The 14,274-nt window shown below is 41.2% G+C and overlaps 1 protein-coding gene across 1 annotated transcript in view; it reads left to right on the forward strand.

The window, feature by feature from the left end:
- coq3 (coenzyme Q3 methyltransferase) overlaps positions 1-5,586 on the forward strand; it is a 79,007-nt gene extending 73,421 nt beyond the window's left edge. The window contains exon 6 of the mRNA XM_034175432.1: positions 4,972-5,586. Coding sequence (XP_034031323.1) covers positions 4,972-5,117 — 146 coding nt within the window. The 3' untranslated portion in view covers positions 5,118-5,586. The remainder of the gene's footprint in view (positions 1-4,971) is intronic.
- The last annotated feature ends 8,688 nt before the right edge of the window (positions 5,587-14,274 follow it).

Consider the following 14,274-nt stretch of genomic DNA (forward strand, 5'->3'; position numbering starts at 1 on the left):
ACCAGAGTTTGATCCTCGGCGGGTGTGTCGTCGAGTGGGGAAAAACGGTTAGAAATGTGAACGGGTTGGCGGTGTACACGGGGCTTCTGTTTAGGGCTACGCTTCCTCCTCACAGTCACCCAGTCAGCCTGCTTTCCCGGCTGCTCGGGATCTGCCAGGGGGGAACTAACGGTGGCTAAGCTACCTTGGTCCGCACCGACTACAGGGGCCTGGCTAGCTGTAGAATTTTCCACGGTGCGGAGCCGAGTCTCCAATTCGCCCAGCCTGGCCTCCAAAGCTACGAATAAGCTACACTTATTACAAGTACCGTTACTGCTAAAGGAGGCCGAGGAATAACTAAACATTTCACACCCAGAGCAGAAAAGTGCGGGAGAGACAGGAGAAGCCGCCATCCTAAATCGGCTAAGAGCTAGTAGCTACGCTAAGCTAGCGGATTCCTAAAAACACGCAAAGTGAATAATGTGTAAATAATTTAGAGGTGATTCAGCAGAAGGAGTGCTTTAGTTAAGGCACGTAAAGATTACACTGGGAAACAAATCGTAATCTAGATAACTAGATCAATCTAACTGCGCAGATTAAACAGCTAACAGATACAGAAAAACACCGCTGTGCTCCGGAACAGGAAGTGATACAATACCGCAGTGAGAGCCAACCACCAGTAGAGGCAAGCAAGAGGATCCAAGTGCACTAAGAAGTGCTGTGATGTGTTCTATTTTCTTTTCAAAGTAATCCAGGAAATCTTGTGCTGTAAAATGAGAACGAACTACAGGTGGTTGTCCATGAATAAGTGTTGCCACCGTGTCGAACAAGAACTTTGAGTTATGCTTGTTTTTGTTGATCAAATCAGAGTAGTAGGTCCACTTTGTAGCCAGTTATGCGTGCTTACAGTCTAAGATAGCATCACACCACGTGAGGTGGAATACTTCTAATTTTGAATGACGCCATTTTCCTTCTAGACCTCTAGCCTTATGCTTGAGGTCACACAGGTAAACACTGAACCAAGGTGACTGTGATTTGGGGGAGCGCGGTTTTAACACAGGTGGTGCAATGATGTCAAGTGTAGTTTTGAGCACTGAGTCTAAACTATCCACAAGACTGTCTACTGATTGGGTATTTGCCATATGTGAAGCTAAGACATCAGACAGTCTAACATTGAGTTTAGTTGTAGTTTAGGAGTTGATGCATCGCCATAGTGATATATAAGGTTGTTTTTCCACTAAACATGGCAGCAAAATGGTAAACCTAATAAGTGAGTGATCAGACACCACTGATGTAAGAAGCATGATGTCAATATTTGTGACAGCAACCACGTGTGAGAACCAGATCCAGGGTATTTCCACTAATGTGAGTCCTTAATGCACTGCTGAAATCCTAATGCATCCACAATTTCTGTAAATGATTTGCAGAGGGGATCAGAAGGCTTATTTGTCTTGTTGTGAAACTTTACCCATAATGCACTGCAGCATGTGTGTCCAAACACTAAAACCTTCCAAATTAGTGCCTTACTTGAAAACTAAAAGATTTAGCTGATATTTTCACTGGATAAAATGCCAGACATGGCGTTAATTTAAATAACTTGTCTGGAATTGGTTTGGTTAAAATTTTAACCATAAGTTAAAACTGTATGCCTGTTGATGACTTGCGTGATATGCCAGCGAGTCTGTATGGTGTAAAGAGAAATTGGCTTTATTCCTCCTCCTCCGTCACCAGGTCTCTTTTGCTGACAGAAAGCTAATCTGATGCAGAAGCGCTGGCTTGTTGATGTGTCAGTAGCTGCTAGTGTACTGAAATCAATACTGAAAGTTATCGGTTTAACTTTTATCTGTAACTTCTACTAAATTTTTTTAGGGGTTTATCAGTTTAGCTTTATAAAAGACAACTTTTCAGTTAGCGGATTAGCTGTTATCAAAGCTAACCTTTTGGTTAGCTGTGCCCACCACTGCTGGTAGGTCTAGTTATTTTTTTTTTCCTTATTATTTTTTACCCACTAAATACAATACCGGAGACTAGACCATACAAGCTGGAGAGGTGCCAGTTTCAGAAACCTCAGAAACCTGCGTTATTAAAATGATCCTGATGGACCTTAACCTATCTGAGAAATCCAGGACGAACATCCTGTTATAAACGTGGCACAGGAAGTTGGCCTTCCCTTCATAACAGTAACTCTGATCTGCACAAAACTCATGGCTGATGCAGAGTAGTACAGAGGAGACTGAAAAAAATAGTTGTGATTGGACACTAGGGGGTGCCATCAGCCTCTACAGTATATATCTCAGAATTGGGTAATGGGAATTGTGCCAAATTTGACATGGATAATCTTGGGGCAGGTCTTACTTGAAATACATATGTCCATCATGATTGTTGAAAGGAGGTGTGAACTATGGGCTTTTTAATTACAAAAGCGGGTGTGGCTCACACATTTAACCTCACTCACTCATCCATCTTCAACCGCTTACTCCAATTAAGGGACGCACGGGGCTGGAGGCTATCCCAGCAGTCATAGACCGTGAGGCGTGGTTCACCCTGGACTGGATGCCAGTATGTTGCAGGGCCACATACAGACAAACAAACACAACAAAAAAAAGCGCTATATAAATGCAGTCCATTTACCATTTACATTCACACCCCCACGCACACATACGCACAAAGTTTCCAATCCACCTAACTTGTGTGTCTTTGGATGCGGGAGGAAGCCAGAGCAAACCCACACAAACTCCACACAGAAAAGCCACAGGTGGGAATCGATCCCATGACCTTTGTGCTGTGAGGCAACAGTGCTAATCACTAAGCCACCATGCTGCCCACCATTCAGCCTATCAAGCTGAACCTTTTAGGGATGATGCAGACCAGCACAAGGTAGGGCCACCGAAAAATGTACATTTTGTGCCTCCAGGTGGTGCTGTAATTAAGAAATTGCATTTTCTTAACTTTTTTGACCAAAACTCCAACACCATACATTGTACAATCAACATTCATACATTGACATGTACTTTGGGGTGTGACAAGTCTTGTAATATAAGCCACACCCAGTTCTGTTTTTCAGTTTTTACACAGCATTGTAAAATATTTAAAAATCTTTAAAATATATCTTGTCCCAAGCTGTCACTTTGATCAACACCAGTCTTTGCAAGTGGAATCGATCGACCTTTAGTAATTTAAGTTTTTAAAATGAGCTTGGTAGGTCAAAAGCTGCCAACTTTATAAAGGAGAACCTACTGCATAGAGCAGTCAAAACAGAAAATCTTGTATATCTTAACACCATTACTTGAAAGAAACGTGAAACTTTTCACGATACATAGTAACGAGTAAAGGCTGTCTGCCAAATTTGGGAGATGTAGGTCACTAGAGGGCACCACAAATGGAAGAATGGCAAAAATGGACTTAAAATACATGCACCGAATTGCATTTAGTTCACTTTGTTGCAGTTGTGGATTACATACGAGTTGAATTTGGAGATGACTGCATAAAATGGGCGTGCCTTATTATGTCATTTACACTTGAATGACACTCTTTTATGTTGTGTGCTGGCGACAGCACAAAGAAGAGTGACACTGGATGAGTGCTGAACCTGTACCCTTCCCCAGACTTGTGAGAAATGTGGGCTGTGTTGGTGACATTGAACTGGAGTGTCTCACAGGAGTTTCAGAGAGAAGGACCCTCCATGAGATACTGGGCCTCGCTGAGGCTCAGAGGCAGTCCGTGTGCATACCACAACCTGCACATATGTTCAGTGGACACTCATGTGTTTCTTATTAGGATGATTAAATCCATTTAACATGAAACATGGTCCAATGACAGAGAAAAATGAACAAAAAGCTGCCTGCAGAATTTCATAGTAGTCAGTCACAAATTGTTGCCACAAGTGGGGAGTAATAATCTGAAATTGGATGCACAGAGAAGCATGAAATTCATATCGCAACAACTTATCCATCAAAGACCAGCAATGATCAAAGAAGAATTTTCTTTTATTTTCACCATGAATAGCTTTAAATTGCACTGCAGATGCAATATTTGTTCTGAGAGTGCTGATGGAGAAGTGTGGAAAAGGCTAGAAGGAGTTGCATTGCTTGTTTGTGGACCTATAGAGAGTTTGAGTGCTAAGAGAAAAGGTATATTGTATGAAGAAGTCTGGTTTGGCAGAAAAGTATGTGAAGGAAGTGCAGGATATGTGCAAGGACAGCCACCACACTGAGTCTGGTGTGCTTGAGGTTCCTTGCTTTAATCAAAATTTCTGAGTTTTTTTTTTCCTGAATACGATGTTTGCTCAGGGGATGGTTCAGGTTAAACCTTGTTCAGAAGAAGCACCTTTAAGTGACTGATAATCTGTTTGTCTTATTTAAAAAATATTCACCTCAGTCCATTGTCCAGTCACCTCTGACCTTTATATTTGCCATAAAGAGATTATTTCTGTCAATGTTGCTGCTATTTGGTAGAACACTTGAACAGATATGAAGGTCAATTAGATTTTGAATATTGGTTTTACTGGTTTTATTCATTCTAGTGCCACCTAGTGTTTTCACTGGCCATTTCTTTATATGGCGAGTTTCTCCTGACATCTGCCAACTCTGTAAATTTCACATTTGAGCTCCGCCTGGTTTATGTTGCCCAACACTTTTTGTGCCTAGAGAAAAAGAAAAAAAATCAGCCCAAACTGAAGGACCCTGATGACCTTTGATCCACAGGATCAAACACAGGAAGACCTCATACCGCTGTGATTGGTGAAGTGATTCCTTTCTAATCATGTAGGCCACGCCCATTTGTGCCAGGTTTGATGTAGGTTTTGCCTGGGAGCTTCTCTGTGGTCCCTGCTTTTTTTGTGTGTGTGTGGGGGGGGGCTTAATATTTGCTTGCAGATCTGTTCTTTGGTGAGCTGCAGATGTCAGCATTGAGTTCTTGTTCCTGTTTAAACAAGAACACGTGTTTTGTTTCTTTGTTCTTCCTCACTGTCCTCCTCTGTTCTTCCTCTGTCAGATGGTTTTTCCGTGCAGTCAGTCCAGGGGATGCTGTACAACCCGCTGTCAGGCAGCTGGAGCTGGACGAGCAGTACCGCTGTCAACTACGCGCTCCATGCCATCAGAATGAGGGACGGGCCCCAGACGGACGGCGCACACAGCTGAGCCCGGCAGACGGAACGATCCAGCCAGACGTGTCGGGTCTGAGCGTTTCGGGTGAGACGGAGGTTATTGATGATGATGATCAGTGAGGAGGTGGATTGTTGCTTCTGCCAGCAGAATGCCACGACCGTGCCACAGTCAGCACGGTCGTCAGCTTTGACTCAAACCCTCGTAGTTTTTCAGAATGTTTGCAGTTAAATCTGTTGCATTTCCTAAAACAGTGATGTTGGCATTATTTGTGTGTGGTTGGTTTTGTGTAATCTGCACACTTGAGAGAGACACACACACACACACACACACACACATACTCTGGGAAGTCGTGGAAGTATTTTAATTTCACCTTTATTTAGCCAGGTTAGTCCCATTGAGACCGAGACTTTTTATAAGGGAGACCTGGACAGTTATAAAGTCTCCAGTCCACCAAACCTGTGTGTCTTTAAATGTGGGAGGAAACTGGAGCACCCGGAGGAAACCCACACAAACACGGGGGGAACACGCAAACTCCACACAGAAAGGCCACAGGTGTGAATCAAACCCACGACCTTCTTGCTGTGAGGCAGCAGTGCTAACCACTGATCCACTGTGCTGCCTATTTAACATGAATCAGACCACAGAAGAAGTTGTGCTTCCATCATTGTGTCCTTAAAAAGATGAGAACGGCTTCCAGTTACTTCCTGTTCTGCCGCCAAACCTTTGAGGAGCTCAATTCACACTATGTGCAAATTAAACTGCACCTGCTCCTGATTTCCATCATGCCTGTGGTCTGATTATTAACAGCAACAACCACATATGTCCAGCAGGTGGCAGACGTGTATTGTAAGCACAGAACCAGATTGGCTCCAAGCTTGTAAATTAAATGAGCAAAGTAAATGTTCTGTTTGCATTAATCTGGTGCATCAATGTTGACCTCATTTGTGTTTTTATTCCTTGTTATTTGCCCTTTAAACTTGGAGAAGTACAAGTTGATACCAGTTATTGTTTTAACAGATGACATGCTTTTATTAAGAATAAGGAGAATGTGGGCGTTTGACCCGCAGACGTGATCCCACAAAGTTTCACCTTATAATGTAGTAAGAAACATACAACAATCTGTGTTGACTCCGCCCCTTCCTCTAGGCCTGGCCAATGGTTCCTAGTGTCTCACACTGAACAGTCTCCCTGCAACACATTTCACTGAATTATCACCTTGTTTCTGCTTCAAACTGCCTCCAGTCATCATCTGTCTCAGCGACATATATCTGAGGCTTTTGTACAACAATCATTTCCACAAAAATTCAGCATTTCATCACAAAAGGCGGCGGAAGCGATCAGAGCGCCACAGCTAAATGAGCTGCTAGTTGATGCATTCACTGCGCGTTGGGCATTTCAAAGTGTCACAGAATTTCGCAGAATTTCTGCTTAAAACAGCCTCGTTTCTGCTTAAAACTGACTTTAGAATGATTTAAGAGGTTTTACCTTCGTCATCTGAAGCTTAATAATCACATTAATCCACTTGATTGCTTTGGGTGTAGAGAGTCAGACGAGCTGCTGTGGTCAGAAATGACGCATGCGTAGATGCAAAAGGCGGAGCGATTTTTAGGGGCGGACCGTTCAGTCTGCGACACTGGGTGCCAGGCTGTGGGTGCACACTGCCCCTAGTGGTTGGATTGTGTCTAACTGTAATCAGGACAGTTAAATGCATTAAATATGTACAATGACAATAAAGGCTCTTTAATTAAAAATAATAATTTTTTAAAGTTTATGCCTGATGGAATAAATTCACACAGACTGTTCCAGAAACAGACGATCGTGTTACGTTCATCTCTCAGCCTTTAACAAAACATTATTCTGTTTAATGAACTCAACATCAACTGCTTCACATCATTTACTGTTTTATACACAGCTAAATAATAAATCATCTCTCAGTAAATCAGCTCTAATTATACAGTTTTCCAACATTTAGTCAGTCCTTATTTATAATCCAGTTAATCATAGAACTTTTTGCTTCTTCTTTGGCTCTTTTCCATATCTCTTTTAAGTTTGATTTGATTTTGATTTGATCATTTATTTAGTCCCCATGGGGGCAATTCAGGTGCAGTCAGCAGTAAAAATTACATTACATTCATAAAACCACATCATACAAATTCATAAAAAACATAAAAAGACAGCAGAATAAATATATAAAACAAGAGCCCAGAAATAAGGTACGAGTCAGTATAGACTTAAGTGCAACAGTGAGTCCTTAGGTGTTATTTAGGAGAGCAATGGCTGTGGGAATAAAAGAGTTTTTTAATCTGTTGGTTTTGCATCTGGGCATTACCAGGCGTCTGCCCGAGGGCAGAAACTTAAATTGTGGGTGCAGAGGGTGTGCAGAATCGGCCATAATTTTCGTGGCTTTTGACACAACCCTTGTTTTAAAAAGGTCCATAATGTCCGTGCACTGAGTTCCCACAATTTTACCACATTCCTTGACAATATTACAAAGAAGATTGTGATTCTTAAGGTTCAATAGGTTAAGCCGACACAGGAAGGAAAAGGTTAACACAGACTCCACAAAGCAACTGTAGAACATTTTCATGAAGACACCATCTACATTATAATTCCTAAGTTTTCGCAGAAAGTGTGTTTGCTTATCAAATCTATCTGTAATCTTTGATTTGTGGGTGAACACAGTTTTAGTACAAGATAATGTCATGATTCTCTATCAATAAAAGCAAATTTATGAAGAATTGATTTCGAACAAAGGAAAAAAAATAACCAAAAAATGCCAACCAAGAAAGAAGTAAAGGCTTATACACTCCTCCCCTTCTCACTATTCATATATTAAAAACACATGACAACTTAATTACATGTAAATCATGTACATCCAAGGTATTTTCCATCCAGTAGCCACCCAGTGCTGAGAAAAATAAACCAAAAAATACTTGTCTGTGACCACTCTTGAAGTCTTCCTTCTGTACATTTTTGTATGTGTACAATTAATTTGACATAGCATTGTTGGCTTTCGCTGCTGCATTAATTGTGTTTACAGAATGACAAAGTATCAAAATCCACAGATTTTTCTCTTCATTCACAACAGCAGCTGATTTTCCTTCCATACGGCTAACGTGGGTTTTTACTACTTACAGTGGTGTAAAAAAGTATTTAGTCAGTCCCTGATTGTGCAAGTTCTCCTACTTAGAAAGATGAGAGAGGTCTGTAATTTTCATCATAGGTACACTTCAACTATGAGAGACAAAATGAGAAAAAAAAAAATCCAGGAAATCACATTGTAGGATTTTTAAAGAATTTATTTGTAAATTTAAACCACGAGTTTAAATAAAGAAATTAGAGCCCCCCCCCAGACAGGTGGTCAAACGCGGTAATTGCACCAAAGAAACAATTTTATCTGTCATTCTTGCAAAGTGTATAGAAGCAGGGTAAACAAAAATAAATAAATAGCCTATTTAAAGATTGCAACCATAAGAACCATGGTGCAATCTGTGTATATAAGGAAAGGAATTTACAAAATGATCTGGACTGATGGCTGCATTTACATTCCCACCAATTACGCAGATACAAATTCTGGCAGGCCCACAGACCAAATCAAATCAATTTTATTTATATAGCACCAAATCACAACAAACAGTTGCCCCAAGGGGCTTTATATTGTAAGGCAAAAGCCATACAATAATTACGGAAAAACCCCAACGGTCAAAACGACCCCCTGTGAGCAAGCACTTGGCGACAGTGGGAAGGAAAAACTCCCTTTTAACAGGAAGAAACCTCCAGCAGAACCAGGCTCAGGGAGGGGCAGTCTTCTGCTGGGACTGGTTGGGCTGAGGGAGAGAACCAGGAAAAAGACATGCTGTGGAGGGGAGCAGAGATCAATCACTAATGATTAAATGCAGAGTGGTGCATACAGAGCAAAAAGAGAAAGTAACGTCTGGAAGCGCTGCACTGGGTCAGTGCTCGCTCCCGCACCAGGGGATACAAATTCTGACGGGGAGAACTTTAGCATGAAAACGGCACCGTGGCGCTGAGAGAGATCCACCGCTACCAGAAATCCACAAGCTGCCGACCAGTTTAGCCTCGCCGGCCTCCTGCAGAGCGTCACAGCGGAGCTCTGAAAGCGGAGGTCGGTCTTCAAGTCCTGAGCGATTTCTCTCACCAGGTGCTGGAAGGGCAGCTTGTGGATCAGCAGCTCGGTGGATTTCTGGTACCAGCGGAGTGCCACAGTGCCAGGCCTGTAACGGTGAGGCTCCTTCACACCGCCGGTAACCTGAGCGCTCTTCCTGGCGGCTTTGGATTTGGATTTACCGGCGGTCTGCTTGGTTGTGTCCATATTAAAGCTTCCTTCAGATCTGCTGAGCCAGGTCTCTGTGTGTGTCACTTAGAAAGCTCGTAACACTCCGCTGCAGCCTGTAAAATGAGCGACCTGCTTCATTTTCATGCGGCGATGCGGCGATGCTGCGCTGCGTTCACTGTCTCGTGTGCATTTGGGACTCATCGGTTTTTTAGGTATAGGTGTTAAAGTTTTTAAACATCAAAAATGACCAAGAGTGGTCTAGAATTACTTTTAATAGACATCTTTAGCATCACTTGATTTACAGGCATCAAGACAACACAGTGGAGAGAAACTGTGTCATTATCTATCAAAGTACCCACGTTTCCTGAATGCAACATCATGTGAGGACTGATTGCTCTCCTGTCACTCACAATTCCACGCCCCTCTCAATCGAAGCCACGCCAGAACGGGGCCAAAAGTTTGAAACTGAAAAAATAAGATCTGAAAGTGGAAAAAAAGATCTGAAGGTGAAAAAAAGAAATATCAATCAATCAATCAATCAATCAATCAATTTTTTTATATAGCGCCAAATCACAACAAACAGTTGCCCCAAGGTGCTTTATATTGTAAGGCAAGGCCATACAATAATTATGTAAAACCCCAACGGTCAAAATGACCCCCTGTGAGCAAGCACTTGGCTACAGTGGGAAGGAAAAACTCCCTTTTAACAGGAAGAAACCTCCAGCAGAACCAGGCTCAGGGAGGGGCAGTCTTCTGCTGGGACTGGTTGGGGCTGAGGGAAAAAACCAGGAAAAAGACATGCTGTGGAGGGGAGCAGAGATCGATCACTAATGATTAAATGCAGAGTGGTGCATACAGAGCAAAAAGAGAAAGAAACAGTGCATCATGGGAACCCCCCAGCAGTCTACGTCTATAGCAGCATAACTAAGGGATGGTTCAGGGTCACCTGATCCAGCCCTAACTATAAGCTTTAGCAAAAAGGAAAGTTTTAAGCGCTCTATTGGGGTGATATGGTACTCCGAGGTCCCTAAGATAAGATGGGACCTGATTATTAATTAACTGAAGGCTTTTTAGGGAACTTTTAGGACAACCTGATAATAATGAATTACAATAGTCCAGCCTAGAGGAAATAAATGCATGAATTAGTTTTTCAGCATCACTCTGAGACAAGACCTTTCTAATTTTAGAGATATTGCGTAAATGCAAAAAAGCAGTCCTACATATTTGTTTAATATGCGCTTTGAATGACATATCCTGATCAAAAATGACTCCAAGATTTCTCACAGTATTACTAGAGGTCAGGGTAATGCCATCCAGAGTAAGGATCTGGTTAGACACCATGTTTCTAAGATTTGTGGGGCCAAGTACAATAACTTTAGTTTTATCTGAGTTTAAAAGCAGGAAATTAGAGGTCATCCATGTCTTTATGTCTGTAAGACAATCCTGCAGTTTAGCTAATTGGTGTGTGTCCTCTGGCTTCATGGATAGATAAAGCTGGGTATCATCTGCGTAACAATGAAAATTTAAGCAATACCGTCTAATAATACTGCCTAAGGGAAGCATGTATAAAGTGAATAAAATTGGTCCTAGCACAGAACCTTGTGGAACTCCATAATTAACTTTAGTCTGTGAAGAAGATTCCCCATTTACATGAACAAATTGTAATCTATTAGACAAATATGATTCAAACCACCGCAGCGCAGTGCCTTTAATACCTATGGCATGCCCTAATCTCTGTAATAAAATTTTATGGTCAACAGTATCAAAAGCAGCACTGAGATCTAACAGAACAAGCACAGAGATGAGTCCACTGTCCGAGGCCATAAGAAGATCATTTGTAACCTTCACTAATGCTGTTTCTGTACTATGATGAATTCTAAAACCTGACTGAAACTCTTCAAATAGACCATTCCTCTGCAGATGATCAGTTAGCTGTTTTACAACTACCCTTTCAAGAATTTTTGAGAGAAAAGGAAGGTTGGAGATTGGCCTATAATTAGCTAAGATAGCTGGGTCAAGTGATGGCTTTTTAAGTAATGGTTTAATTACTGCCACCTTAAAAGCCTGTGGTACATAGCCAACTAACAAAGATAGATTGATCATATTTAAGATCGAAGCATTAAATAATGGTAGGGCTTCCTTGAGCAGCCTGGTAGGGATGGGGTCTAATAAACATGTTGATGGTTTGGATGAAGTAACTAATGAAAATAACTCAGACAGAACAATCGGAGAGAAAGAGTCTAACCAAATACCGGCATCACTGAAAGCAGCCAAAGATAACGATACGTCTTTGGGATGGTTATGAGTAATTTTTTCTCTAATAGTTAAAATTTTGTTAGCAAAGAAAGTCATGAAGTCATTACTAGTTAAAGTTAATGGAATACTCAGCTCAATAGAGCTCTGACTCTTTGTCAGCCTGGCTACAGTGCTGAAAAGAAACCTGGGGTTGTTCTTATTTTCTTCAATTAGTGATGAGTAGAAAGATGTCCTAGCTTTACGGAGGGCTTTTTTATAGAGCAACAGACTCTTTTTCCAGGCTAAGTGAAGATCTTCTAAATTAGTTAGACGCCATTTCTTCTCCAACTTACGGGTTATCTGCTTTAAGCTACGAGTTTGTGAGTTATACCACGGAGTCAGGCACTTCTGATTTAAAGCTCTCTTTTTTAGAGGAGCTACAGCATCCAAAGTTGAATCTGAAATATGAATGAAAATAAATTATTTGATCAAAATAATTACAGAGCTGAATCAAAAATTTATTTAAACTGAAAGATATATATCTTACACTTATTTTTATTTTGATAATACTTTTTAAATGATTATAAAATTCAAGAACAAACATTGAATTTTCAGTTTCAACATTTATTTTTTCAATCTTTTTTGTTTTCAGATTACAAAACTTTTGACCTGGATTTAGCTCCGTAGTTGGTAGGGGGTCAAATACTTATTTTATGCAATAAAATGCAAATTAATTATTTAAAAATCATACAGTGTGATTTTCTGGATTTTTTTTTTTTAGATTGTCTCACAATTGAAGTGTACCTATGATAAAAATTACAGACCTCTACATTCTTTCTAGGTGGGAAAACCTGCAAAACTGACAGGGGGTCAAATACTTATTTTCCCCACTGTATAGAATTTTGCATGGCTTTGAGAATGTTGACCCCACTGTATTTTTCAAAATGAAAAGGTATACTGGCATTAGAGGCCATGAATTGAGCTTGGAAGTTAACAGATCTAGATAGAAGAAGAAGATTTAACGTGGGTAACCAACGAAAGTCTACGACTTGTTTCCAGAAGGGCCCACGACACGTGTCACTCCTCCCATCCCAGCACTGATGTTAAGAGTGCCAGTCGGGAGCGTGGTTGCAATCAGGAAGCGAACCCAAGTCGCTGGCATCCCAGTCCAACGTGCAAGCTGTTACGCCACCACCTCCCTTGAATGTGAGAAAAGTTTTCTTTAGTAACCGAGCAGTAAAGATTTTTAACAGTTTGCCACCTGAAGTGGTTTTATCCTCCAGTATAGATATTTTTAAAGCAAATTCTGGTTTGTACTACAGTATAATGAATGCCACCAGATTTTAAAATTGTTAATAGCTGTTTTTATGTGCCTTTATATACAATCATGTATACAAATATTTTACACAATAAAATGAATTAAGAATGATTAAACTATGAGTTATCTGTCCAAAGTAAGCACATTTGTTAACTATGATCTTGCGTTCCTGAAACTGTGACACAATAAGTATTTCTCTCTACACCCTCCATAATTACGTATTTAATCAGTTTTCCACAAATCTGGGCTTGTGACACTTGGAGTTAGTTAACCGTCATACACAAATATGTCACCACTGTGAGTTTAAGTTATTTAGTGAAATGACATCATTTCACTGTTGACATCATCAGTGACAAAGGCACAGCCGCAGCTCCTTTGAGCTAAAGGGGTAAAATATGACGTCATGTCTCTACTTCCAGGGGCAGAAACACAGCACTTTATCAGAGGTTTCGCTAAATTACGCGCAAACAAAGTGAAAATGCAAAGATAAAGTCACGATGCGGTGGAAATCAATCAATCAACTTTTTTCTTATATAGCGCCAAATCACAACAAACAGTTGCCCCAAGGCGCTCCACATTGCAAGGCAAGGCCATACAATAATTATGAAAAACCCCAACAGTCAAAACGACCCCCTATGAGCAAGCACTTGGCCACAGTGGGAAGGAAAAACTCCCTTTTAACAGGAAGAAACCTCCAGCAGAACCAGGCTCAGGGAGGGGCAGTCTTCTGCTGAGACTGGTTGGGGCTGAGGGAAAGAACCAGGAAAAAGAGATCGATCACTAATGATTAAATGCAGAGTGGTGCATACGGAGCAAAAAGAGAAAGAAACAGTGCATCATGGGAACCCCCCCACAGTCTACGTCTAAAGCAACATAACCAAGGGATGGTTCAGGGTCACCCGATCCAGCCCTAACTATAAGCCTTAGCGAAAAGGAAAGTTTTAAGCCTAATCTTAAAAGTAGAGAGGGTATCTGTCTCCCTGATCTGAATTGGGAGCTGGTTCCACAGGAGAGGAGCCTGAAAGCTGAAGGCTCTGCCTCCCATTCTACTCTTACAAACCCTAGGAACTACAAGTAAGCCCGCAGTCTGAGAGCGAAGCGCTCTAATGGGGTAATATGGTACTACGAGGTCCCTAAGATAAGATGGGACCTGATTATTCAAAACCTTATAAGTAAGAAGAAGAATTTTAAATTCTATTCTAGCATTAACAGGAAGCCAATGAAGGGAGGCCAACACGGGTGAGATATGCTCTCTCCTGCTAGTCCCCGTCAGTACTCTAGCTGCAGCATTCTGAACCAACTGAAGGCTTTTTAGGGAACTTTTAGGACAACCTGATAAT

This window comes from Thalassophryne amazonica, chromosome 7, assembly GCF_902500255.1.
Source record: "Thalassophryne amazonica chromosome 7, fThaAma1.1, whole genome shotgun sequence".
NCBI classification, from domain to species: Eukaryota; Metazoa; Chordata; class Actinopteri; order Batrachoidiformes; family Batrachoididae; genus Thalassophryne; species Thalassophryne amazonica.